The 27,991-nt window shown below is 38.2% G+C and overlaps 1 protein-coding gene across 4 annotated transcripts; it reads left to right on the top strand.

The window, feature by feature from the left end:
* The first annotated feature begins 7 nt into the window (after positions 1-7).
* On the top strand, positions 8-26,940 carry Steap2 (STEAP2 metalloreductase). Of its 4 annotated transcripts, none has more exons than XM_087204739.1 (7): positions 88-149; positions 412-486; positions 15,577-15,708; positions 15,949-16,471; positions 17,703-18,230; positions 20,332-20,496; positions 22,472-26,940. In XM_087204739.1, the coding sequence occupies exons 4-7, from the start codon at positions 15,980-15,982 to the stop codon at positions 22,757-22,759; spliced, it is 1,473 nt and encodes a 490-aa protein (XP_087060865.1). In that variant the 5' UTR covers positions 88-149; positions 412-486; positions 15,577-15,708; positions 15,949-15,979; the 3' UTR covers positions 22,760-26,940. The 4 variants fall into 4 exon arrangements, with proteins under 4 accessions (XP_004862451.1, XP_004862454.1, XP_087060865.1 ...); XM_004862395.3 differs by lacking the exon at positions 88-149 and adding an exon at positions 5,347-5,530 and having other exon boundaries at positions 183-486; XM_004862394.3 differs by lacking the exon at positions 15,577-15,708 and having other exon boundaries at positions 8-149.
* The last annotated feature ends 1,051 nt before the right edge of the window (positions 26,941-27,991 follow it).

Here is a 27,991-nt window from a genome sequence, read left to right as displayed (position 1 = left end):
ATCCGGCTCCGGCTGGCAGGGAAGCAGCCCGAGCGCGGCCGCCGCGCCACAGCCGCAGTCGCCTGCCGAGGAGCACCCCGTAGGCCCGGGAGCCGCGGCCGCGGAGCTGTGTGGCTCGTCTAGCCCGGCCCGGCGCGGAGGGCGCGGAGGTGAGCGCTAGGGCGCGGGAGAGGCGGGGCCGGAGTCCCTCGCAGGGCGTCCTTCCCGAGAGCCCGGCCGCGGGGCTCCTGGCGCCCGAGGGGGGTGGGGTGTGTCCGCGCCACCAGATCCGCCCCCTGCTCCTCGTGGCCTCCCAGAGATCCCGGGAAGTCCCAAGGTTGGGGCCCAGGAGAAAGGAAGCTCCGGGAGAGACTCGGGCGGGCACCTTGTACCCCACAAGGCGAGGACAGGCTGGTCACTTTCGCCTCTCAGACAGTCTCCGGCCACTTGGGCTTGATGCAGTGAGTGCTTTTCATTGATGATCCTGCCGCGCCGCTTTGCGTACAGGTAAGTCCTTCAGCAGTCCTGTTACTCAGTAATGTAATCGTGAGGTGTAGGCCGTACTGGTGGGAAGTAATTGGGCTCCTCTTTGAGTGTCCTGAATTATCTTCGAGCCCTGTGATCAACCTCAGCCAAAACTTGTTGAAAATTATGCCCTAAAAAATCCTGCTCTGAAAATAGAGCAGAGAGAAAGAATTTTTGCCTGTTATTATCTCCCCCACCCTGTGGGGAAAGATTGATGTCAGCATTTACTCCTCAGGCAGGTAGTTTTTAGATGGAGAAACTTATTCCAGGCCATGGTTAATTGTTAATTATCCTTCATCCCTGTAGGAGAAATAGAATTCAGACTGCCTGTTCTCACCCGTCCCTCATGAGAGATTAATTTCTAGACTGTTAACAGCACACACACCGCCCGCCCGGACTTGGAATCTTTTAGTTCTCTCTACTTCCTCCCCATCTCCTTTCTCTTCCTTTAGTATTTCTTCATTTTGTTGACCTGCGGGTTTTTGTTTTTTCATCCTTTAATGCTGTTTTTTTCTCTGCATCTCTCTGTCTGCTTAAAAACTTACAGATATTTGAAGAAGAAAAATTACCTATTCTAGATATTTAGCAGCCTAAGAGCAACTACCCAGGCTGGCTTGGGGAGGGCTGCAGTTTCTGCTTATAAGCGGTCATCCTGTGGGGATGGGGGCCTGAGACAGAATCAGTAATAATCTGTAATGAGCCCTTGTGGAGGATGCAAATGAAAAGCTTTATCCAGATCACTAGTTAGACTGGTGCAGTGGAGAAACGCATTTGTGCGCATAATTGTATTTTAATGCTGCAAAATAGCACAGATGAAGGCAAATTTTTAAAGAAAAGATTATAAATTATATTAAAAAGTGAGAAAAAAGAAGCACTCACGATGTGAAAGGCTAGGCCTGTGGGTTGATAAAGGATATAGTCAGGACCTCAGCCTGTAACCATGACATTGAGGTAACCAAGACATAGATTTAACAGAGACATTGATGTATCACTTATTTTCATTGGGCTCATACGTCTTGATCAGCGAGAAGAGAGCTCTGACTTAGAGACCTGTCATATCTCATTTATCCTGACATTCTTGATGGATTCACTAACAGTGAATATTTATTGCATGCCTAGTTACTGTGTGTCAGACAGTATGGAGGTAGTAATCCACAAGAAACACATGGATCTGCCCTCAAGGGGCTTATTTTCTGATGAGGGATATAGTAAACAGTAAATAAGTCATTACATAAAATAATTAAAAAGGAAATTTGACAGGAGCTGAAAGGAAAAGGGGGGAAAACTGGAGTGAATCATTTTGCTAGAGTCAGAAAAGCATATGTAAAGATCCCAGCATGGGAAAGTGATTGATCCTTTTAGGTTTTTTTGTTTGTGTTTTTTTTGGTACCAGGGATTGAACTCGGGTCCTTGCGCTTGCGCGGCAGACAGCGAAACCACTGAGCTAAATTCCCGGCCTATTGATCCTTTTTATATCTAGGAAAATGATGCTGTGGCCCGGCAATGGGGAAGTAAGGATACAGGAAGACATTAGAGAGGTGAAAAGAGCCTAGTGCATTCAGGACCTTGTGATCATGGTCAGGAAGTTGGCTGTGGTTGTCGGTATAAGAAGGCATTGATTTTACGGAGAGGAGAGACACTTAATAGTGATTACATTTAAAGCAACCTTAGTTCTCTGTGGAGAATGATTTGGAAAAGGGCAAAGGCAAAGATAGGCTGACCCTTTAGAAAATGTTGGCAAGCTGAATAAGGTTGTGCACGCCTGTGCTCCCAGCTTGAGAGACTGAGGCAGGAAGGTCATTTGAGCCCAGGAGTTCGGGATGAGCCCTGGCAACTGTCAAGACACTGTCTCAAAAACAAAAAGTTTGCAGAGCTCAGATGAGAAATGGTAAATACCTGGACTAGGCTGGTGTCATTGAAGAGGAATTTAAGAAATATTTTGAAGACCAAGTGTTGGTGTTGAATTTGAGGTCAAGGATGAGGGGAAGCAAGGACTAGGGAATGACTCCCAGATAATCTGACTTGAGTAACTGGTGGGTAATGGCAAGCATAACTCTAGGGTGAACAGGAGCAAGTCTGAGTGGAGAAAGAATTTGGTCTTGAATCTGTTAAGTTTGTCAGTGAGAAAGGACAAATCATAGCCCTTGGGAAGGAGAAAGGGACGGTTTCCAGGACAGAAGTGGATAGACTAGCCTTCAGTAGGTAAAGCTGATGATGATGAATTTAGGGTGTAACTCATCAATTAACTCAGTTGTCTAATTTTCTTTAGCCACCTCCACCAACGTGGGTATAGATACAGAGAACATGGTTAGCTGATTTCTTCCAGGGCTAGAATTTTGCCAAGTGGCTAGGATGGAGGAGAGTTAAGAGATGAGGATCTTTTTCAAAGGAGTGATTCTTATATACACTCTGAAATTTAGGCTACATTTAAAGAGAAACCAGGAGCAGATGGAAGGGGAAGGGAAAAGTAATGTGAGGTTCCTAGATAAGTTGCTGTCTAGGTTTATCAGTGTGAATATTTAAACTAAGATTGTTGAAAGGCTAAGAGATAGTGCTTGGCGGTATCAGGCAATGGATGCCTGAGGTGGAGTGGAGGCAGACATTCGCTGTTTTTGAAGAGTAAGTCAAGGAAACAGGGGCCTGAGATTGAATGGTTCATGCTCTGGAATAGTCAAGTCCTGGAGATGGGTGACAGTTGCTGGTGGTACAAATAATGACTATGTGTGTTCTGTGGGTCTTTAGTAGGGAGAATAAGCTAAAAGTCAATAGATGACATCAGTGGGATGGGAGAAAGGAGATTATGATGACAGAAGCCTCAGAAGAGATGGATGTTTGAAGGAGAGACAAAGAAGGCTCAGGTGTGGGCTTAGAAAAAATGTAGCTGCCCCATCTCATGGCCCTGGAGGAGTACATTTTCTTGATAACCTACCCAAACCTGCAGGTTGTGAATATCATCAGAATCTCTGAAAACAGCTCCCAGTTACTGCCATCCAATACAGTAATTAGTGCCCTAGATATTTCTACCCAAAACAAATTAAGCTGTATTTTTCAAAATTAACTTAGCACAACCACTTGCTGTTCAGCTATAGGAATGACCAAGGAATCCTTCTAAACTGAAAACCTTAGGAGGCCATGTAGCATGGTATAATAGAACTTTCTTACCTGGATAATTAATTTTCAAATATTAACTGCATAGAGAAAGTCACATGTCACAGAAAGCTGTGACCTTGAAATTTCAAAGAACCCTTGTGTTGATTAAAATGCTTCTAAATGGAGTTCCTATAATTGAAGTGCTAAATATAAGGTGGGACTGTACCATTATTATATTAGCTAGAAGTAAAAGAATTTTAGTGTTAGGAAGGAGCAGGAAGTCAACTACAGCTTCTTTTAATTTCCATTTAAGGAAACAGTCTTGGAGAAAGAGAGTCAAGGTGATTTCAGAAGTCTACTCCTGTCCTTTCACCTCCACACCACAGAACAAAACTTCTGTAAATGACGTAGTTTTATCAGCTATTTAATGTAGATTATCTGTGAATGTCAAATGAAAATATAGATGAACCTTAGAGTTTTTCAGTCAAAGTGTGACACATCCATCGATCAGCACCACAGGTGTCACCCAGGAACTATGAGAAATGCAGAATTTAGCCTCCCCCCAGACTTAGACCATCACCCTATTGTACAGTGAATCAGTCCACTTGCACACTCTGGTCTGCTCAAGTCAGCAGGACTTGTGATGCCTGGAGAACTGAGGAACCACTTCTAAGAGAAAGAAGAGACATGACGTCAGAATATTCTGAATTTTCATTATTACAAAACAGTAGAAACAGAGTGTGCTGTGCAGTGAGATGACGCGTTTAAGAAATGGCAGTACTGCCCTTCCCAGAAAGCAAAGAGGGGAAATTGCCAAAGAGTGGGTGGGTCTTCTGGTACTGCCTCTGCCTGGGCAACAACGAGGAATGGACTGCGTGCATATTCTTCAGTTTCCTGTACTCAAGGGAAACTGTTACATATCACTGACACTATGTTTTATTGTTACAAACAATAAAAGTGGACATAATGAGAGTCAAAAAGCCACATCTGGGCTGGGGATTTAGCTCAGTGATTCCATCACCTGCCTCGCAAGCAGAAGGTCCTGAGTTCAATCCCCGGCACCAAAAAAAAAAAAAAAAAAAAAAAGCCACATCTGTTGTCTCCAAATAGCAAAATGAGTATCAGCTTGAATCTTGAATCTTTTAGGAGCCCTGTTTTCAATCTTGGATGCATATTCATCACACCTGATGATCTCTGATGTCCAGGTAGAACCACAGACCAATTAAATAAAAACTGGGGTGGCAGGACAGTGACATGACCAGGGGTCATCTGTGTTTCACATCTCCCTAGGTCACTCCACTGTGCTGCTGGGGAAGGGAACTACTGCTTTAGGAGCTCTGTGGAGGCCCTTGAGAGAAGACGCAGCTCTGGGTTTAGTTCTTCCTTGAAACCTACCAAAGCAGTGGGACCCTCCTGACTACTCTAGCACCAAGCCAAGGTGACAAAACTCTGGTCACAGTGCAGAGCAGTGGGGTTTTCAGAACACTGAAGAAGTAGGATTCTTTTAAAAAGAGGGGCTTACCTATGTCCAGTTTTCTTAAGATTGTTAACATTTAACTGAGAACATTGATTGCATAACTGTAACTGAATGTCATTAATTTTACATATAAATAAAATGGCTAAAATTTTATGTGTAAAGTATACCTCAATGAAGTTGTTTTCTTTTAAAGTTGCTGGGTATGCTTCAACCTTCATAATTTCATCATATTGACTTGATAGCCGGAAGCCAGTGCTTGTTTTGTGTCTTTATAGGATCAGCACCTAGCCAAGTGGACCGGGCTAAGTAAGATGCTGGAGAGGTGAATGGAGATGAGTGGATAGAAGGAAGGACAGATGGATGGATGGTTGGACAGTGGATAGATGGCGGATGGATAGGTATCATACCATTTTTGGTGGTGGACTGACTCCTAGATTGGTGGTAATCACCAGAGATATGGTATGTAAAGCTAATGGCACTTAGTGGGCATCCGTACCATTTGTAACCACAGATATGTTTAGCCTATTAAATGACATGGCATTGAAGTTAGAGAAATGAGTTTGGAGAGAGGCTAGAGTGCTAAACTGTTTATTTACAGATGAATTACTACAACAGAGAAAATCCTTTATTTGCTACCCAAAGGGGATAGGCATCTTTATCTCAAATTGCTGTCTGCCACAAGATTATCAGATGGGAAAGTTATTTTAGCCATGCTGTAACATGCTGTGTCCAGCTTCATTTCAGGCATAGCTCAGGGTCACATTAACTGCGGTCTTATGAGAGCCCATGTGTACCGGGCACATGGTTCCACTTGTGAGTGGGAGGGGCATATGCAGCATTCTTCTCTGCACCATACCTAAGAGAAAAACGGACACAGTGGCATTGGGGGTGTGGTTTAAATTTATTGAAGGATCTAAAATTGTATTAACCGAAGTCCTTGGGGGGGGAATTTTTAACTCAATTTTTGGATTAAATTTAACCAAAAAAAATTTTTTTGCTGAATTCTTCCAAACACATACATATCAGACTGTTTTCCTGAATATTAGTCTGCTGGTGATGGCAGTGTAAATTTTGGGGGGGTTATTTAGGACCTAAGAATGTCATGAAATCATATCCATATAAAAGTACATATTGAGAGAAAATGGAAAAATAGGAACAAAATCTTTGTAAATAGGGAGGAATGGAGGGGTTGAAGGGAGGGCTGGGCAAAGGTGAAAAATAAGAACCAAGAGAGACTATGTAAAGGTGCAAATTTCCAATGATGAACGTCATTATATTGTACACCTAAAATGTACCAATGATTAGAATGAATAATCGATAATGCAAAATAGGAAGAAAAGGTCCAAAGGGGTAGGGGTAGTGGGAGGGGCAGGGGAAAGGAAAGAAGGGAAAGGAAAAATGATGAGAAATTGAAAAAATGGAAATAAAGTCTTTGTAAATAGGGAAGGGTGGAGGGGATGAAGGGAGGGCTAGGAATGGGGAAAAAATAAGAACCAAGATGCATCATGTAAAGGTACAATTCCCAATGAGAAATGTAAATGTGTTGTATACCTAAAATGTACCAATAAAAGAATTTAAGAAAAGAAAAAGTACATATTGAATACATACCAAACTTAAGAAATATCATGGAAATTACTATTTCAAATTTGTCTCATCAAAAACTCTGGTTCTTTAAGAATCCTAGAAAGTTTAAGGTATTTGTCTTTATAATGTCTAAGGTTAATGTTAATGTCTTTATAATGCTGTATTTTCTGAAAATTTTTCAGTTGATTCAGTACTATAAAATATGAACACAAGACAGTATGACCCGTGTTTGAAATATTAGTAAATATTTGCAATTCTAATTAAAAGTTTAATAAAATTACTACTGTATTTCACTCATAATTTTAGAAAATGATTTTCAAATTATCCAAGTTTCATCTGAGGGAAAGAATATAATCCAAGTGGATTTTAAGCTTCAGGCAAATAGTAAATTAGGGTAGTTCTGAAACTTAACACACATCAGAATCATTTGGAGGGGTTGCTAAACACAGATTGCTAGGCTCGATCCCCAAGGGCCTCTGGTTGGGGAGTTTGGGGAGTGGGCTGAGAATTCACATTGCTAGCAGTTCCTAAGTGGCATTGATGCCACCGGCTCAGGTCTGTGCTAGGATAACCACTGCATTGGGAAATTGCATGCTTAGCTCAAGGAGAATTGGAGATTTGCCTTTAGGGCTTAGAATTTCCAAAAAATAAAAACCTAAACTCAAAACCACTCTTCCCCCTACAGAAACCTGTTATTGTCATAAACAGGTTTTCTTTGTTTGTTTAAATACCAACAAAATGTACAGAGCACAACCCAAGGTTGTAATAGTAAAATCACCTTCTTGTTACTGATAATGAGATTAAGATGTCTGGTATTCTATCTGCAGAATATGTCCCTACTATTTATTCCTGGCCACAGTCACACTATTAAAGGGTCCAGTTAGAACTTGCCATTAGGAATCTTATGCAAATAAGGTCCGAACATCTTAGACCAGAGTCACCCATTAATATATATATAAAATACATCGTTTAATGGGGGCTTATAGGTGATGTTATTAGGTTCTAATATATTTTTGTCTAATATTCTGATTTATGGGAGTTTAAAGTTGCTTTGTAAAATAAAGAAGTAACATTTGTTTGAGGTTTTAGTTGGAAAAGATCTTGATCATCATGGTCATTTAAATTTAAAGATTTTGCAATTCTTATACGTCAACAGATGCTATAGTATATACTTAAAAGAACTCAGGACTGAGACATAGGATACTTGGATTTCTGTGTGTAAATCTAGTAATCTTTTTTCATCCTTAGGTAAGGTATACGATTGGGAGTAGGCACATTGGTCACTTCATTCTTAACTTTTACATGAAATGAACATTGATTTCATAACTTCTGGATCATTTAACTGATCCTGATTCCCCAGATAGCCAACACTATTTCCAGGAAAATGTTGATGATTTTGTACTACTCTGGTGCCTTGAAGCCCATGTCCTTCTGGGCACAGAGGGCTACTCCAGGGAAAGTAATACAAGTACTTTACCACACCTTCTGTCTTGAAAGATGTGAAAAAAAATATGTAATAGTTTTTTAAATGGCAATTGTCCCATTTCCCAAGGTCCAAGTTAGACATTGCAATCACTGTATAATCCCGAGGAGCAATAGAATGGCCAAGGAAGAAGGAGTAATATACCAATATAAGCATAACTAACTCTCCCACTTTGCCCCTCATAACCACCCCCCAAATCCTTTCTTTTTTTATTCTTTTTTATGCCCTTACCCTCCTTTTCTGTACCCTCTTCTTCTATTTCATTGTCCCATTCCCATTTGCAAAAGGTCTATCTCCCTATTTTCTATTGTCTGTTTTTTATTTTTGCTCCTTATTTATATTTTCGGTTCTTATATAAAAGAAATCATATAATATTTAAGCTTATTTGTCTGATTTATTTCACTTAACATTTTGAACTCAAGATGTATCCATTTTCCTACAAATAAGAGCCAATCAAAAAATAGGAACTGAAATGAATAAACACTTCTCAGGAGAAATATAAATAACCAAAGAAAATATGAAAACACGTTCAACATCTATGGCCATTTGAGAGCAACATCAACATCTCTGGCCATTTGAAACAACACTGAGATCGCATCTTACTCCAGAAAAGAATGGCCATCATCAAAAAATCAAATAACAACAATTACTGGAAAGGGGAGGCTGCAGGGATAAAGGAACCCTTCTACACTGTTGGCGGCAATGTAAACTATTACAACTATTATGGAAAACAGTATGGAGATTTCTCAAAAAGCTAGAACTAGAAATTTCATTTAGCCAAGCTATTTCCCTTTTAGGTATCTTCCCAAAACAGTCAAAGACATAATATTACAGTGATCCATGCATACCCATGTTTAGAACAGCACAATAGCCAAATCTTGGAAGTGGCTTATATGTCTGTCAACGGATGGGATAAAGAAAATGTGAAATTTATACACAGTGAAGTACTACTCTGCTAAAATCCTTTCTTAAATTGTTTACATCCACCCAGTGACATGTGCTTCAGCTGACTCCTGCTGCAGTGGGGATTGACTGGAATAGTATTTTTCATTCAGACCCAGCAGCAACACTGATTCATGGAAATCTGATTTGTATTTTTGACCAAGCTATTACAAATATGAGCATTTGAAATGTTAGTCACTTAAAAATAATTTGACAGGTTTTTCCAGGAAGAATAATTACATCATAATTTTTGCAGCCAGCAAATGGAAGAAAGACTTCATAGATGTGTAATTTAAGACCATAAACACATTACCAAATCTTTTTCCACAGGAAAGCTATCTTTCTTAATGAAAAGTTATAGGATATAAGGTGAATGATAGAAGTCTATGGTATTTAATTAACCCTTCGTCATATTTTGATGCTTATTTTTCTTAAAATATCTAAGGGGCAAGATTCATCTTTGTATCAGCTGATTTAACTTACTTCTTTTTTTTTTTTTTTTTTTTTTTTTTTTTTGAGGTACGGGGATCAAACTTAGGACATTGTGCTTTTGTGCTTGCCAGGCAGGCACGGTGCCACTGAGCTAAATCCCAAGCCCCTTAACTTACTTTCATTTACTGATAGAGTCACTAGCTACTCAGGTGTATAAGACAGTTTACAGATTGCACAATACCCAAATAACTGTAGACAGTTTTGGTTTAAATGATTGTTCTACAGTTTTTCATCTTCTGTTTGCTTTGTGACCTTATTGCAGAATCCAAGAGACAGGAGAGACCAATGGGAAGCAGTAGGACTTTATTTTAGATAAACACTGGCTCAGCAGACTAATGTCCAGAGGAAAAGCAGAGCACAAAGGAAAGGTTTTAGTTTTATACATTTGGTCAAAGGAGTTCATCTTTTTAGTGATGTCAAGCAAGCTATAGAAACAGAACAAGGGCAGAGAATTTGGAACAGCCTTGAAAGAAAACAGAGCCTTGTGAATCACATGAGAAGATTTTATAAACTTTGTTCATAAGAATACCAATTTTATACCTGGTACATTCGTAAGACATACCAGAATGAAGAGTTATAGCTACAGGGGGAGGGGTGGAGAATGGGGATGAAGGACTGCCCAAGACTGGGAAAAACTTGTTTTCCTTTAAGTCCTGCTTCATTCCTCCCTTTGATGCATTCTGTGACAAGTTTTAATAGAGAGAGCATCATCATCATTATCAGTTTTCTTGTCACAAGGAAGTGGCTCCCTACTAAGCAGAGGTTGGTACTTGGTTAGAGCCATTAGGTCCAACTGAATGTTTTTGACAAGTAGGGGTAAGAGACAAGGAAGAATTATAACAAAGAGGATAAGAAACATGTTGTCATTGTGACTCTGTGTTGATCTTTAAGCTTCAGCCATTCATGAACTGGTCAGCTTCCAGAGTGTCTAGAGCAGGGCTGTCATTTTGGGTGGTGGCCTAATCTCAGTACAGAATCAGCTGGTTCAGATGGTCTGGATCCTGGTCCTTTGCTTTGGGCTGTGGCTTTACTGACTGGTAGATCTAAGACACATTTTTTGCAACTTTAACACCAGTGAGGTGGACAGGATTATAGTATGAGCCTCATCCCATATGGGCTCCAGAGTGGTTGGATTTTATTTCTTGACCCAAACAAAGTCTCAAGCTTGAAATGGTGTATTGGGTCTGCCAGACTTATGGGTATTCTCTCTTGTACCCAGTTACGGATGTCTTGCTTGGCTGTTTTTAAAGCCCGCATCTACTTTTTTATTGTCAATTTCTCTAGTTTATAAAGATTACCTTTACTTTGGCTTATAATTGGGTGTGGCCAGCTGAACAAAATCTCATAAGGGGAATACCCAGTTTGTTTGGTGGGGGTGTACTTGACTTGGAGGAATGTGCTCTATTTTTCTTGAGCTCTGAGGCCAATTGGCCTTGTGTAGTTTTTATTTGATCTTTAACATCTGTATGAGCTCTTGGCCATGAATGCTGGTCTGTCATCTGACTCTAAGGCTCTAAGGTCAAGGGTAGTCCACATCTTGGGATGATGTGTTTTTTTACCTCTTGTGTCTTTTCTGTTCCAGTGGGGTAGGCCTCAACTAAAATTCATAAGCAAGTTTTTATATGGAGCAGCTCCTGTTTTCTGGATACTCAGGGACCAGTTAGGTGCTTGGCTTGGGTTGTTTTGGGGCACAGGTTAAGTATTGCTCATAAACAGCCCAAGCAATGGCAGCCATGGCACATAGAAATGGCAGCCTACTAATGTTTTTACTGTTATCTTTCCCATGTGAGACCACTGATGGAATTTTTTATGAACTTGGATCCACCACTTTGAGAATGGCTCTCCTCTCATCAGCAAACTTCTATTAATCCCTCCTTTATACAATCCCTAGCTTCTCAGGAAAATCAGGCTTTTTTAATCCAAGGAGTAGCTTGAGGTCTCTGGGAGAGGAGGCTCTGGGATGAGGGGAATGACCAGGGTCCCTCTTTTGGGTTGAGCAGCTACCATAGCAGCCTGCCTTTTTTTTCTGTCTGCTTTTTGGTTTCCCCTGGCTTTTAATGTTCCAGTACATAGGTGCCTCCTGTAGTGTATAACAGCCATTCTTTTTTGGGGGGAATATCCTGTATTCTAGCAGCTGTAAAATTTTTTCTTTATACTTTCTTTTCTCCAGCAGTCAAGAGTCCTCTTTTCTTATATATGGCCTCATGTATATGAAATGTTGTAGAGGCATATTTGGAATCAGTATAGATGTTAGCTTGTTGTTGTTGATGTTGTTGTAGTAAGAGAGCTCTTGTCAAGGCTGTTATCTCTGTCTTTTGGGCGAGGTTCCAGTCGGCGGAGGCTGGGCCTTTACCACAGGGTTTAATGTCACCATGGCATATCCTGCCTGTTGGACTCCTTTTAATACAAAACTACTTTCATCTGTGAAATATTTAACATTTGGATCTCTGAGAGGGCAATCTGTGAGATCCTCCTGGCTCAAGAATATTTCATCTATGATTTCTATACAATCATAAGGGTGGGGGGCTCCTGGTTCAGCTGGGAGCAAGGTAGCTAGATTAAGTGTGTTTATTGTCTCTACAGTTCTGCAGAGATTTTTACATAGGTACCCTTGATACCAGGTCATTTTTGGATTTGATAACCAATGGTGTCCTCTCAGTCTATCAAAATTATGATGGAACGCAGTACTCAAATGGTCAGTTGTTGTCCCAAAGTCAGCTTGTCAGCTTCCTGCATCAGCAGGGCAGTGACAGCAAGTGTCATGAAGCATGGAGGCCATCCTAGGGCCATAGAGTATAGCTGTTTTGACAAGTATGCCACTGGGCAATATCAGGATCCCAAGACTTGAGTTAAGACTCCTATGGCCATTCCCTCCCATTCATGGACATAGAGGAAGAAAGACTTGGTTATGTCTGGCAGACATAAGGCTGGGGCCCAAGTCAAAACTTCTTTGATTTGTTTAAATGTTTTCTCCTGGTCAGCTTCTCGCAGGAGTGGGTCCTTCTTCCCCCACACCTTTGTGGCTTTAAATAGGGCCTTAGCCATAAGTGAGAAATTTGGGATCCAGATATGGTAGAATCTTGCTGCCCCCAGAAACTCATATTTGGCACCAGGTTATTGGGGTTGGAAGGGCACAGATAGCTGTTTTCACTCTATACCTAGTTGGCATTCCCCTGAGTTACTGTGAAGCCTAAATAGTTGACCTCTTGTCAGCAAATTTGTGCCTTTTTCTTGGATACCTTATATTCAACCCTTTAAAGCAAATGAAGGAGGTTCTTGGTTCCCTGATAATAGTCCTCTTATGTCGGAGTTGCCAGAAGGAGGCCATACTGCAGTAAGGTGCAATTGTCCCCTATGGGATGAAAGCTTTGAGGTTGGTAGCTAGTGCCTCTCTGAAGATTGTGAGAGTTTTTAAACCCCTGGGGAAGCCTAGTCCAGATTAATTGTTCTTTCATGCCCATTGAAATGTAAAGATGAGTTGGGTGACCAGCACAAGGCATAAACTGAAAAAGGCATCCTTTAAATCTAAGCAGGTAAACCAAGCAGCACTTGCTGGAATAATTTGCATTAGTGTGTATGTATTTGGCATTGTTGGGTGAATTGTCTCAGTGGCTTGATTTACAGTGTATAGCTCCTATACTGGTCTGTATTCATTTGTCCCTCACTTACGTACTGGCAGGAGCAGGATATTCCAAAATGATTGGTATCTAGCCAGGATTTCTTAAGAGCTGCTTTAAATGTCTTCGAATGCCTTGTATGGCTTCCCAGGGGAGGAGGTACTGGTGAACTTGAATTAGATTTGCTCTCAGCTTTAGATCTGTTATCACTGGTGTTTGATTTACAGCTAGCTCCAATGGGTTGTCTTCAGCCCACATCCCAGGAATCTCATGTGCTAGTCTGTGTAACTCATCTACCTCTGGCTTTTGTGACTTATCTGAATAGAGTCTCCATTCTTCTACCTGTGGGACAGTAAGAGTTAGCACCATGGGTTATGGTTGAGCCAGACTTAAAGTCTTATCCCTTTTTGGCCCAAAGGTAATTTAGCCTATAGCTTTTGGAGCAAGTCTCTCCCTCACAAGGGAACTGGGCAGTTTGGCAGATACAGAAACTCATGTTGGACTTTTTGTCTTTTAGACTGGCAAAATAGTCTCTTTTCTGGAACCCCAGTGGCTTTTACAATAGTAACATTTTTCTTGGATAATGGCCCAATGGGTTGTGTCATCACCGAGTGCTCAGCTCCATTGTTTACCATAAACTCTTCAATTGTGACCATGGGCTCTTGGGGACCTAAGGGGATGGAGCCCAGTCTGGCCTAGTCTTTGTAACCTTCAGTTCTTGCCAGTCCAATGAGGCCAGCATCTGGTTTCTCCAGGGGACAGTAGCCTTTAGCAGGTGGCCTCCTAGTTTTGGAACTTTTATCATCTCTCATCATTTTATAGACATTTATTTTTCAAGTGCCTATACTTTTACATCATGCACATTGATCTCAATCTAGTTTGGTTGATTGGTAGATCTAGGTTTGGTTTGGCTCCTGTTTTGCCCAAATTTGTGTTCCTGCCCCTTAGTGATCTCTGTCTTTTATTCCCCATGAGCCCTGTTGCCAACAGATCTGCTTTTTTGAGCCTCTAGTTGGCCTCCAGCTTTGCTTCCTGGTCACAGTTAGTATATATTTTGGTGGCCACTTCTAAAGCATTGTTGTCCTTACTTTGTGTCCGAGTCTACTAGTAGGGTTGATTTTTTTTTTCTCCTTTTGGCTTTTGTTCAGCTTGGGCCACAAGTATCTTACAATAAGCCTCTAAACAGAGCTGTAGCCAAGCAGGTCAGGTCTAGACCATGTTCAGCCATGAGTCAATGTAAAGAAATTGATCTGGGTATCTTAGTCGTCCTCTGTCTCTAGTTACCACCCAATGTACAAATCCAGTTGTTTTCCTATCAGTGGTCCCTTTGGCCAGTTATACAACATCAAAGGAGGGCCAGTTTATTTTATAGAGCTCCCAACCTCTGGGGGATCAGCTTTATTCTGTAGTTCCTATATAGCTTCTTTTAAAGTTTTTTAACATATATTTTAATGGGATGGGTTTTGATGCTTTTTCTCCCATATCTACTCTATTGTGACGCAAATCATTTTCGCTCTTGCTGCCAGCCTCTCCTGTTCCTCTTGGGTTGTAGATTTCTTCTGATTCAGTACAAATCAGGTTGCTCAGTACACCTCACCTCAGGGAGGTGATCAGGCTCCCCCTACTGCCCTTGTAGTCTTGCTTCTGGGCCCCCAAACCTTACCATGGTCCTATAGCATGGTGTTGTTCCAGAACTGTCCTGAATCCCAACAAGTTCCATTGCATGGGTGGGATGGGGGTGGTTTCCAGGTTTGGAGGGGGGCTGATTCCCTTTCTGAGCTGAAGTCTCACCTGGTGATGCCAGAGCTCTCAGGATTCCTGCAGCTCAGGCTGTTCTTAGGGCAGGCAAAAGAGACATCAACTCTGTCGTCGCCAGTCCCTTCATGGTCGCCAGAAATGTTGGAGAATCCAAGAAACAGAAGAGACCAGTGGGAAACAGGAGAACTTTATTGTAGGCGAACACTGGCTCCACAGACTAATGTCCAAAGGAAGAGCAAAGCACAAAGAAAAGGTTTTAGTTTTATACAGTTGGTCAAAAGGGTTGGTCTTTTCAGTGATGTCAAGTGAGCTTATAGAAACAGGTCGAGGGCAGACAGTTTTGTAATTTAGCCTTGAAAGAAGACAGAGCCTTGTGAATCTTGTGAGAACAAGATGACATAAACTTTGTTCACAGGATATAGTTGGCAACTGTATCTTTAACAGAACAAGGAGTTACAGGGCAAAGTGGTGGTGGTCCAGGGAGAGGGGACTGCCCAAGGCTGAGAAAAACTGGTTTTCTTTTTTTGCCTCAACCTATCATTTGGTATCAAGGTCATTTTCTGTGGTTTTGGTGGCATTTTGAATTTGCTGCAGTACAATCTGCTAAGAAACTTTGGTCTCTTTTTGAGCTTTCGTGCCTGGTGACACAAAGAAGGGCTGCAGACCAGCTAGCACCACCACCACCTTTGGAAGAAATGCAGAAGCTTTGCCCTCCCTCAAGACCTACTGAGTCAGGATCAGCATTTTAACAAGATTCCCAGGTGATTTGTGTGCATATTAAGACTCAAGAAGACCCACTCTAGCAGAGCACCTTTGTGAGAGTTTATTTTTGTAGAGATCCTTTTTTGCTTATAAGTTGTGTCTTGTGTTTTAAGTTATATAACTTTATAGTGCACCAAAATATTTTACCTTGAGAAATGCAGTACATTATTATAACTTCTAGAAGTATTTGAATGTTTGGTAATAGATAACTGGTGAGCATTTTATTTTGTCTCCTCTAGGATATTCCTAGTGATCTTGGAAGAGTTCATCATGGAATCGATCTCTATGATGGGAAGCCCTAAGAGCCTTAGCGAAACATTTTTGCCTAATGGCATAAATGGTATAAAAGATGCAAGAAAAGTCACTGTGGGTGTAATTGGAAGTGGGGATTTTGCCAAATCCCTGACCATTCGGCTTATTAGATGTGGCTATCATGTAGTTATAGGAAGTAGAAATCCTAAATTTGCATCTGAATTTTTTCCTCATGTGGTAGATGTCACCCATCATGAAGATGCTTTAACAAAAACAAACATAATATTTGTTGCATTGCATAGAGAACATTACACCTCCCTATGGGACCTGAGACATCTGCTAGTGGGGAAAATCCTGATTGATGTGAGCAATAATATGAGAATAAACCAATTCCCAGAATCTAATGCTGAATATTTGGCCTCATTATTCCCGGATTCCTTGGTTGTCAAAGGATTCAATGTCATCTCAGCTTGGGCACTTCAGTTAGGACCTAAAGATGCCAGCCGCCAGGTATGTAATTTTAGATTTTATTCTTATTTATCTGGTATTTTGTAGTTAAGGAAATGTCATATTTAAAAGCCAAATTTTGACACCCTCAATGATTATTTTGTGTGAGCACCTAAAGATTAACATTCTGACCTCTTCAGGGCTCTGCTCTATTCCCAAAGTGATGTGGAAAACTGAGAAAATAACATGAACTTTTCTGTCATAACCAGTGATAGCAAAGGCAAGGTTGGCTGGTGGATAGCATGACACATTATTTGGAGTCTCTTCTGGCCTCCTTGAAGATAGAAACAACAAAAAATAATTTTTCTTTCCTTCTTTCCTTCTGTGCCTCCTTCCTTCCCTTTCTCCTTCCCTCTCTTCTTTTACCCTTTCTTCCTTCCTTGCCATTGCTTGGTAACACAGTATTCTGTCTCTGAATAAAATACTATTTAATACAGTTTTCAAGAAGAATACTTTAGGAAAATCTTTTTATTTTACATAGATTAAATATTCATAGAGTATAAAATAGTGCAGTTTATTTTAAGCAGTTTTGATCTGTGGGACAAGTAGAGACAAACTGGATTTCTTAGTTTGGGTATCCAGCACACAATGCTATGATGGTACTTGTCATACTCAACTTAGGAATGAAGCAGATGAGAAGATCTGTCAGTGCCTCTGTGGAATGAGCTTCTGTATGGAAATACATAAAACAGTATAGCTCAAGAGCATTAAAAGTATGATTACATACTAAAATTAAATGTGATGATAATTTTTTGTTGTTGTTTTGAGACAAGGTCTTACTGTGTATTTCAGATTGGCTTTGAACTTACTAAGTAGCCTGGGCTGGCCTAGAATTTGTGGTCATCCTCTGGTCTCAGCCTCCTGAGTGCTGTGATTTTGTCTATAAAGACAGTTTATTGGATTCCTTAGAAAACAAATGGCAGCATTGTATCATCGTATGCTATCAGGGTCTTGATAACCACTCACTTTAAAGATACAGAATCCTAGGTTGCAGCTAGATATTCTTGCATTTTATTTTCATGTCATCACAAGTGGCAAGGACTTTTATGTTGTTATATCATTATTTTAAATCTATTAATACTAAGTTTATAAATTAAATGCTCTATGTTAACTTTAATCACTCATGTCGCTCAAGGCCATTACAACTGATGCACCATAGACTAAGTAGAGTGTATGATCTTTGCCATTTTTGTAAACAACATAGCAGTGATACATCTTTTTTGTCTTCCCTCAGGTCTACATATGCAGCAACAATATCCAAGCTCGACAGCAGGTTATTGAACTTGCCCGACAGTTGAATTTCATTCCCGTTGACTTGGGGTCATTATCATCAGCCAGAGAAATTGAAAATTTACCCCTGCGACTGTTTACTCTCTGGAGGGGCCCGGTGGTGATAGCCATAAGCTTGGCCACATTTTTCTTTCTTTACTCCTTTGTCAGAGACGTGATACATCCATATGCAAGAAGCCAGCAAAGTGACTTTTACAAGATTCCTATTGAGATTGTGAACAAAACCTTGCCTGTTGTCGCCATTACTTTGCTGTCCCTGGTATACTTAGCAGGTCTCCTAGCAGCTGCCTATCAACTTTATTATGGCACCAAATACAGGAGATTTCCACCCTGGCTGGAGACCTGGTTACAGTGTAGGAAACAGCTGGGACTACTCAGTTTTTTCTTCACTGTTGTGCACGTTGCCTACAGCCTCTGTTTACCAATGAGAAGATCAGAAAGATACTTGTTTCTCAACATGGCTTATCAGCAGGTACTGAATGTGCTTGTTATTTATCTAACTCCGGTAAAATACTGTACTAATATGAAGTATAAAACATAAGATTTTAAATAGCATTAAATTTTATATATCTCATAATGGAAATTTTCTTTTGGCATGTTTAGGGAGGGGAAATACTTTTTAAGTAATCTTTTTGCATAAGAAGTATGTAGCTAATTCAAACTCATGAAGGGTAGAAGCAGCTACCATCCCCTTCTCTGTAGATGACAGAGAAGTTAAGGTGTTTGGGGGATTTTTTCTGCTTTTTTAATGTTACCATGATTGCAAAGACTGTTTTCACCTGTGAAAAGTAACATTGTTAATATTAGATTAACATTATCTTAATGTCTTGTAACTGACCATGGTCCACAAAATGGCAAGGCAACTCTCCGTAAACATATGATAAAATTAGAATCCATGAAACTATGAAACACAGTAGGAAATCAAGATCAGGAGGAAAAAGTAGACTATGCCTCTTCTGGCTAAGAGTGTCTGTGCAGCTTCTATTTTGGTTCTGAGATTGCTGATACAATGAAAAAGGAGATACTACTACAAGGCCATTATCATCACAGTGTAGAAAAAAATTCTTGTTCCTCCGGTGAAGCTTTCCTACCACTTAGCTCCCTAGGAAGATCTCAGGGGGAGCTTCAGAGAAGAGGCCTGATGATGGGGTAGACTGTGGTTTGGCTCATCCCCTTCCACAAGTGTAAAATAAGGGGTTTCCTGGAAGCTGTTTGGTATAGCAATTTTTTTTAATAAAAGCTGAAGACATTGCATCAAAACAAACATTTAAAAGCTTTTGCATTGTCTAAGAAGCCAACCCATCATAGTCCAAGTATATAGCATTCAAACTTTTTTCAGCAATAAAACCTAAAACAATTTCTTAAAAGTTAATAGGTTGATTCCATTAAGCCATTTACCCTCTGAAAATACTTAATACTAAGGCTTTGATGTCTGCTGACCCAGCTTCCTCATGCCCTTCTAAACACTTGCCCAGATCTCACTTTCTCTACAAGGCCTCCACTGGACACTAAATTCTGCCACCTACCTCTAACCAGACAGAGAGCTCCCAGACCCTCTCACTTATCCCGCTCTATTTGTTCTGTTTTCAGTGGCACTTAACCACTCTCTGATGCACTTTGAGTTTTCTTTATTTACCATACGTACTGTTGTCTGCCTTCCATTAGAATCTGAGTTCATGAGGGGAGGGACCAATGTTCCTGTTGTTCACTCCTCTATGGCCCATGAGTACAGTTGTGCTGGACACAGTAGACACTAAAAACACTCACATACTAGCAAAGTAGATGAATTAGATGGGAGGGAAAAGCGGTCCAGGCTGTAGTCTCTGCCTGCACCAGAGCGTGTTGTTATTCTGTATTGCTGTATAGATATTGAACAAGAGGACAGTGAGAGACTTAAGTTTAACTGAGGTGATCTGTGAGCTCTTTCAGGATATTGCTTCAGGGAACTAATGGCAAAGAAGTAGCTTTTCTTAAAAGTTTCAGTTATGTTTTGTTAACTGAAAATGGGTAAATTTAAGATGGTATTAAGAATGTGTTTGCCATGAATATTTAAATCAACTTCAGTTGACGGAGACCAATACTTAATTTATAGTCTAATTTTATTGTCTGTCAGTAGATATTTCTAGAGTATAATTCTACAGTAATTACTACAAACTTATAGCTAAGCCTGACTTGATTATATACAATATATAATGGGAAGACATTTGGAAAGATTTTACATCTGAATAATATAACTGAAGTTTGAAATTATATTAATGAAGCAATTCAAGTGGATAAATACATCAGCTCCATAGTGGTTTATCCTCAGAAAATTCCAACTTCCTAGGGGAGGCAAGGAAAGAAGAAGGAGATAAATCAACATATATATTATACATGTGAGAGAGGAAGATACAGAAATAACATTAGAAATTTCCTAACAAGATTCTAGGTTAAACTGGAGGTTGAGCCTCCAGTGGACTCAAAATAGTCAATCAAATTTAAACTGACTTGGTTCTTATATCAAAGGTAAATTCTGTCCTGAATCAGTTAATGTTCTACGAAATAAAGGAAACCCACATTTGTCTTCCTGCTAGGTTCATGCAAATATTGAAAATTCTTGGAATGACGAGGAGGTGTGGAGAATTGAAATGTACATCTCCTTTGGCATAATGAGCCTTGGCTTGCTCTCCCTTCTGGCAGTCACTTCCATCCCTTCCGTGAGCAATGCTTTAAATTGGAGGGAATTCAGCTTCATTCAGGTATGTGGGTTTTTGTTTGGTAAGGGATTGGGCAGCATAGATTGGATTGTTAGGTGAGCTTGAGTTTTAAATATGCTACAGTACTTATGAAAAGGTGCCTTTGGGGCCATACTTAATATATCTAGCTCAAGGAACACAAATTGCTGGAGGCCAGCTGAGTTTGCTCTAGTGAGTAAGTGAAAGATCAGTACATCATTATACCTGAAGACTCCAGTAGTACTGTCTACTCTGATAAGAATAAAGATTTTTTTAAAAGAGAAAAAAGCGAGAGAGGAGTGCACTTAGATCAGATTTAATGCTGAAAGCCAATTTGTTTTTAGCAAAAGTAATAAAATATTATTTTATATGTTGAGTCAATTGATCTTCCCAGGAAAAAAATTCTCATCCATTTGAATTCAAGGGGAAAGAAGCTAAATCTGAATATTTTAAAGAAATGTGTGTATGTACACATACATGTACACAATGACAACCAGTGTCAAACTAGGTTAATGGATTCTGACAAGCACCCAGTCTTGTGAACTAATTAGTATATGTATTTAATACATCAGTCATAGATGTGTCTACAAAGGGATTTCAAAACACCATGTTTTCTTTATAAAGTTAAACATTCATTTTTTCCAGTAGTATCTTATACTTTGTGTATTGAAAAAAATATTTAACTCAAATTTAGATTTTAACTGTATGGTCACACAGTTGGTATTGATTGTATATCCAGATGGTTTACAGCATAATATGTGGATTATGTAATTTGATGGTACAGTGAACTTTGTTTCTTTGCCTATTTTTTAGCTTTTTCTTTTCTTTTGTGGAAGTCATGTAAAAAACTTTCATTCAAATTACGGGTGTAACCTTTTTTCTAAGTTAATTTTTCTTCTTGAGAAAAGAGAGAATGTGAATACTTTTCCAACTGCTACTTTAATCGCACCTGAAAAAGAATAGAAGGCCCTCTGATAAAAGGTGCTAGACAGATGCATACTCTTGTTGTAAATTTAGATGAGTAATTGCAGACATTTTGCCTGCTAGCGAGTTTATATTTTCCTAATGAAGTTAGATGTTACATCATAATACTGATGTAATATTACTTTTATATAGGACAGACCATTTTGCATAGTAAGTGATCTTAATTATAATAATTTATGGAACTGAAGAATGCTGACCTTTCATAATTTAACCTATAAACTGTCTAACTGAAGTACTTAAAAATCTCATTTAATAAGGTCAATAAAGTCATGTTTGAATTGCTATATATATTGCATAGTAATACTACAGAATTTTTTGTTTTCCTACTAATATGAGTATATTTGTGTATGTACTGTATATGTATCCTCATGATATAGATATATATATGTGTTTTTCAGTATTAAATGTTTCTGTGTATGTTTCATATATATATATAGTTTAGATGTGTGTACACATTTTATACACAATCAGTGGGCATGTGGATAACTTTTATAAAGAAGTTTAAAACTATGTATCAATATGCTTAAGAAAAAACAAGGTATTTTGATCAATTCCACTAGTAGAAATCAATTCTAAGGAAATAAAGAAAAATAGAGAAAAAAGCCTAAAGTGACACTACCTACAGTTGAAAAGTATTTGAACCAAAGTAAATGATCAACAAAAAGGAATGACTAAATTATGCACCCCTACTTAATAAAATATCATATAGTATTAACAGGTTTTAATTTTTAATGACATAAATTGTTCTTGATATAATAAGTGAAATAGACTATTAAATGGCAATATGATCTTATTTGTGCAAAATAAGGTGTGTTTGTGAATAACAAGTAAATATATGTATATATGAAATGTATGAAATGGCTAAAATTATTACTACAGTAGAAGACAAAAAGTAGCTTAATTTAAGAAAAAATAGTTATATCAAAATAGAAACGTAGTATATTTGAATAGGTTAATTCATGAATTTGAATAATTTGTTTCTTATTGATTCTTTTTCTTCTTTCCTTGCCCCAAGTCTACTCTTGGGTATGTTGCTCTGCTCATAAGTACTTTTCATGTTTTAATTTATGGATGGAAACGAGCTTTTGAAGAAGAGTACTACAGATTTTATACACCACCAAACTTTGTTCTTGCACTTGTTTTGCCCTCAGTTGTAATTCTGGGTAAGATCATTTTACTTCTTCCATGTATAAACAGAAAGCTAAAGAGAATTAAAAAGGGCTGGGAAAAGAGCCAATTTTTAGAAGAAGGTATTAGAGGAACTATTCCTCATCTTTCCCCAGAGAGGGTCACAGTAATGTGACCATCATCAGTGCTCACAGATGCCAGAAGAAGTTCTATTCATGCCATTGTTTTTATGGCTTCCTCTGTGTTCAGTTGTTATGCGTGCTGTTGAATTACTTTGGTTTGAAACCTGTTAAATGAGATTTCATCTGAATCAGTGAAAGGATTTTCTTCCAGTTGTCACAGGTGTCCTATTTTACCAATTTGAATTTTTGTATTCAATGAATTGTGGAAATTTAAGTATATTTTTTTCTGTTTTGCACAACTTAACACTATTGTTACTTTCCTGTATTTCATAATCAAGCAAAAATATTTGCAGTTAATAATCTAGCATAACAAAATATTAAAAAACACTTCACAAGCCAGAATTTGAAGCTTTGGATATAATTTAATGGCTATACTATACTTTCTAAGAAGCATCAGCAAGGTTTTGATTATTATCCAACTTAAAATATAGAAATGCAGAATCATACCTTATTTTTAAAGTTCACATTGCTTAGGATCTACATAAGGGTGCATAGTAACATTCCTATTCTCTCATATATTAGGATTTGAAGAATGTTATAAATATTATGAAGCAGTGTGACTACACAAATTTAAAAAGACAAACCTGAAATTATATTTAAAATCCACTGAAGACATAAAATAGATACAGACAATGCATAGTTCATGAGAGAGTTTATTCTTTATCGTGTTACAGAGCAGTTTCATTTTACTATTAGTATGTTCATCAAGGAAAGGACTCGGGAATATTTGGCCTCCAAAATTGATATGTTTAATACAATACCAATCCTGGGAATAGTAAAAATGTCGGGTTTACATACAAGGTTACCTGGTTTCTGATCTTTCTTGTTGCACTACTCTCTGGTGAGATATGATTTTACTGATGTTCAGTTGGGGAAAATAATGTGCCAGGGGTGGTCCTAAGCATTTCACTTGTGTTAGCCCATGTAATAGTTAGCTCCCTGAGACAAAGAGTTATCCTCATCTTACAAAAGAGGAACTGAAAGAAGAGTAATTCCCCCAAGGCTACTCAGGAAGAGGCAGAGTGAGCATTCAGGTCCATATATCACATCCTAGAAGCCCTGATTTTCACCACTAGGCTCCACAGCCCCTGCTCCATCCCCATGCTAGGTTCACGATGGCAACCTGGAGGCTCTTTGTACAAAGGTACTGACATTATTGTGGATGTATGAAATATTCCAGTCATAAATTTATTATTGCTGATGGTAGCCATGGTCACTTACCCTGGTCTGGCCTGAATATAAGCCCAGACCCCATGACAGCCTGCCCATCTCCCTGTCCAGTGAAAAATTCAGGCCAAGACAAGGTCATGGCAGTGTTAACACATTGCTGAGACCCAGCAGATCTTTAAAAGAATCTCTGTAAAATCAGTCATCTACTTCTCTCCTCCTGAGAAGCACTCCTGCCTGCACAACCATTCATTAGGGAGCAGTTTATAAGCATAAAGGATAAGCAGTTAATTATAAATTTACTCCAAAGACATATAATCATTGCAGACTATTCATAGAATGTCTCAGTGCTGACATCCCACATGTAAACTGCATTTTGTTCAAATTTATAATGTACTACATTTTTCCCATTTGCTTCTTATAAAATAGAAAGTTGCAGACAAAATACAATTATATGCATCTCTCTTCCTGAAATTATATCATTTCATGAACCTGAGTCCAGCTGCCAAAAATAGAAGGACTTTTATTTAGTGGAGTCTATCTTTCCGCCAATGGCTCTTTGCCTACTACCACAATGTCTATCAAGTAAATCACTCAGAATTCCTTGATGTTCTCTTGGTGGTAAATTTTAACATCTTTTACTTTCTAATTGAGCTCTCCATTTAATTTAATGTTAATTAAATCGCTCCCCTCTCGATAATCACTTGTTTCAGTTGAGTGATAACTTTTAAGGGTAAATACCTAAATGTGCTATTATTGTGGATTAGTGAAAATAATAGTGTATTTTCAATACTTGCTCCTTAAATTTCACTCTGTTAAGACCATGCTTTAACCATTTAATATGAAAATACAATGTAATATTTATAAAAGTTAGTTGACTATCGAAATATCTTGTTGCATGTATATAATAAGTAAAATTATTATTACTGCAAATAAATGGGGCCTATGAAAAAACAAACTTTTATGAACATACATAAAGTGTTATTTCAAATGGAAATATTTCCTTTTAGAAAAAATGTATTCATTGTAATTCAAAATGCTTAAATGCCTTTCTAAAAGTGAAAATCTATTAACTATCTTTTAATCACTTTGTTTTACTATTTCTAGGATTATTTTTCCTTTGTTTTTTATAATCATTATTTTTTTAAAATCATTTTGCTGGCTCCAGAAGTAGGACTAAATTTGGCTATTGCCACAGTGAGTGATGGGAGAACTTTTAAGAGTGGAGATGTGTTTCCTGAGCTATGTTTTGAAAAGTGTCCCTGGAAAGTGCAAGGATGTAGAAAATACACTCAGAATCACACCTATGCAAAGAACGTCAAGTACAGTATGTTTTTCCTATAAGGAAAATAACCATAAGCTGTATCATGCTACTTAGGTTTTGTGTACTAATTTGATATGTCTCCTCTATTAAGAATATTTAAAATTAGGAGCAGGGATTTAGAGCTCAGTGGTGCCACCGCCTGCCTCACAAGTGCAAGGTCCCAAGTTAGATCCCTGGTACCAAAAAAAAAAAGAATATTTAAAATTACATTTCAATACTAATATATTCATTCTAACATTTATTTTTAAGATATTCATGGAAATTTAGCTCACATAATCTACATGTGATATTTTTATTTAAATTTAAAAATATTTAGACATGTGAATAAATTATATTTGTAGAGATAATTATTTTGTGCTACAGAGTATCTAATGAGCTCTAGTGTTAAACTACCTGATTAATTTCTTATAAATCAACATAGCCTTGAGTTGATTAGAGAATCATATCTTCAAAATTAACTTGATAATAATAAGGTATATTCATGCATACAATAGTCAGATAATGAAAATTATTTGTGTAAAAGGGCTTCAAGAACATATAATTTTTGTATTAGTTATCTTTTATGTAAAAATAAAATATTATTTTGTTTTGCCTTTTGCCATTAAACTATTTCATAATTCTGTACAGTTTTCCCCCCAAAAAAAGTTTATTTATGAAATTCAAGATTTCTTAGATGTTATTTTAGATAATATACCATGAATGTAATTCACAAGTACTTTGTTGTAAATGTTATAATTACTGAACTAATCATGCCTGCATCAGTAAAATCCCTCTTAGAGTATTCAAAAAGGCTAAAATGTTGTATTGAAACTTCTTTGTAAAAAGACTATTTTACAAAGGAGTATTATCCTTTACTATAATAATTTTTTAAATTTAAGCATTCATGATATATTTTGATCACCACATGTGTGATTTCTAAATTGCCCACTGAAAGCAAGTATTGTCTCAAGATTTTTTTTAAAAAAGTTTTTCATAGCTTTGAGGACATCCTGCCCACACAGAGATGGGAGGGGTCCCTTAGCATCTGTCTGCCCTGCTCTGTAAACACTGCTGTCTCTGCAGTCCTCAGCTGCCCTTGAGTTAGCTGTCCACCTGGTGATGCAGGCCAGTGAGAAGAAGTTTCTTCCATGGAAAGCAGTGTTTCCTTTACTGTCTGTCTGTCTTGCTGAGGGGTTGTAGACATAACAGGAGCTGTGGCACCTGCCTTGAAGGGTCAAAGCCTCTGGAAGGAAAATTAGAGACTAATAGAGAGACTTTCCTGGCTTCATCACTTCCACGGCTCTTTCTCACACTTACACCATTCTAAGTGGGTTTCTCTGTTACATAAAGTCAAGCTAATCCTTCCTGGTCTCCAGTTCTTTGCCATGATACCATTCAAGATCATTAATATGATAGACTGCAATAATTCTTACTTTTAACAGCTTTTAAGGATAATAAGCAATTCATATCAAAATCAATTTTCCATTGTTAATTAATTATATTCATCTTCTTGCCTTGAACTGTTATTAGGTATTTTGTACTTGCTTGGAAAAAAACATCATTTCCTTTGTAACTATGTAATCCATATTTGCTAAAACTGTAATTTCCAAAATACTGCTGTCAAATTACATGCCATGTTTTTCTATCTTTCTCATAGATCTGCCTTATAAACATTTAAATAAAGAGTAATATTTAAAGTTTTAACTTCTCTTTTGAAATGCATACAGGTGGTTTTTTTATTTTTCTTACTAATAAGTCCAGTATTTGATGGAAGTCATCAATACTTTTCTATTTCTTGTTTTTAATTTTACAAATTTTTATTGTGCACATTTGCTGTACATAATGATTATATTTATCATGGGAAGTTGGTACATGGACATAACACATCTTAATTCTTATGTTTTTCTATTTTTTTCAGAAGCATACAGAAAGTAATCTAATTGATGCTTTTATTTTTGTTTTGTGGGGGATACCAAGTAATCATTTAGAAAAGCCTCTATTTATTTATTTATTCATTAAATTTATTGGTACATTTTAGGTATACAAGATGATGACATTCATCATTGGGAATATGTGCCTTTACATGATATATCTTGGTTCTTATTTTTTTCCCCATTCCCCTGCCCTCCCTTCAACCCCTCCACCCCTCCCTATTTACAAAGACTTTGTTTCAGTTTTTTCCTTTTCTCATATTTATTCCTTTCCCTTCTTTCCTTTCCCCTAACCCTTTGGACATTTTCTTCCTATTTCACTTTATCTATTATACATTTTGATCCTTAGTTTCTTTCACTTTCTCACACCAGAAGAACGTATTCAGTATTTATACATGTGTGTCCTATTTATTTCACTTAAGAGTATCACCTCGATGTGCGTCCATTTAGCTATAAATGTCTCTAGCTTCTCATTCTTTATGGCTGAGTAGTACTCCATTTTATTTTTTTTAAAACACATTTTCTTTATCCAGTCTCCAGTTGTTGGGCAATTGGGCCATTTCCAAGTTTTAGCTATTACAATCTGTGCTGCTATGAACATGGGTGTACATATATCACTGTGGTATGATTCTCTTAATTCTTTTGGGAAGATAGCCAACAGGGTCAAATTGGACCTCTACTCCTAGTTTTTTGAAGTATCTCCATACTGATTTCTACAGTGGTTGCACCAGTCTACACTCCCACCAACAGTGGAGAAGGGTTTCTTTCTCCCCACAATCCTGCCAGAATTTGTTATTGGTTGATTTCTTGATAGCAGCCATTCT

Source organism: Heterocephalus glaber, unplaced genomic scaffold, assembly GCF_053883595.1.
Source record: "Heterocephalus glaber isolate CG9 unplaced genomic scaffold, H.glaber_assembly_v1.0 deba00000546, whole genome shotgun sequence".
Classification (NCBI taxonomy): Eukaryota; Metazoa; Chordata; class Mammalia; order Rodentia; family Bathyergidae; genus Heterocephalus; species Heterocephalus glaber.
This window is presented reverse-complemented; position numbering and strand designations above follow the sequence as displayed.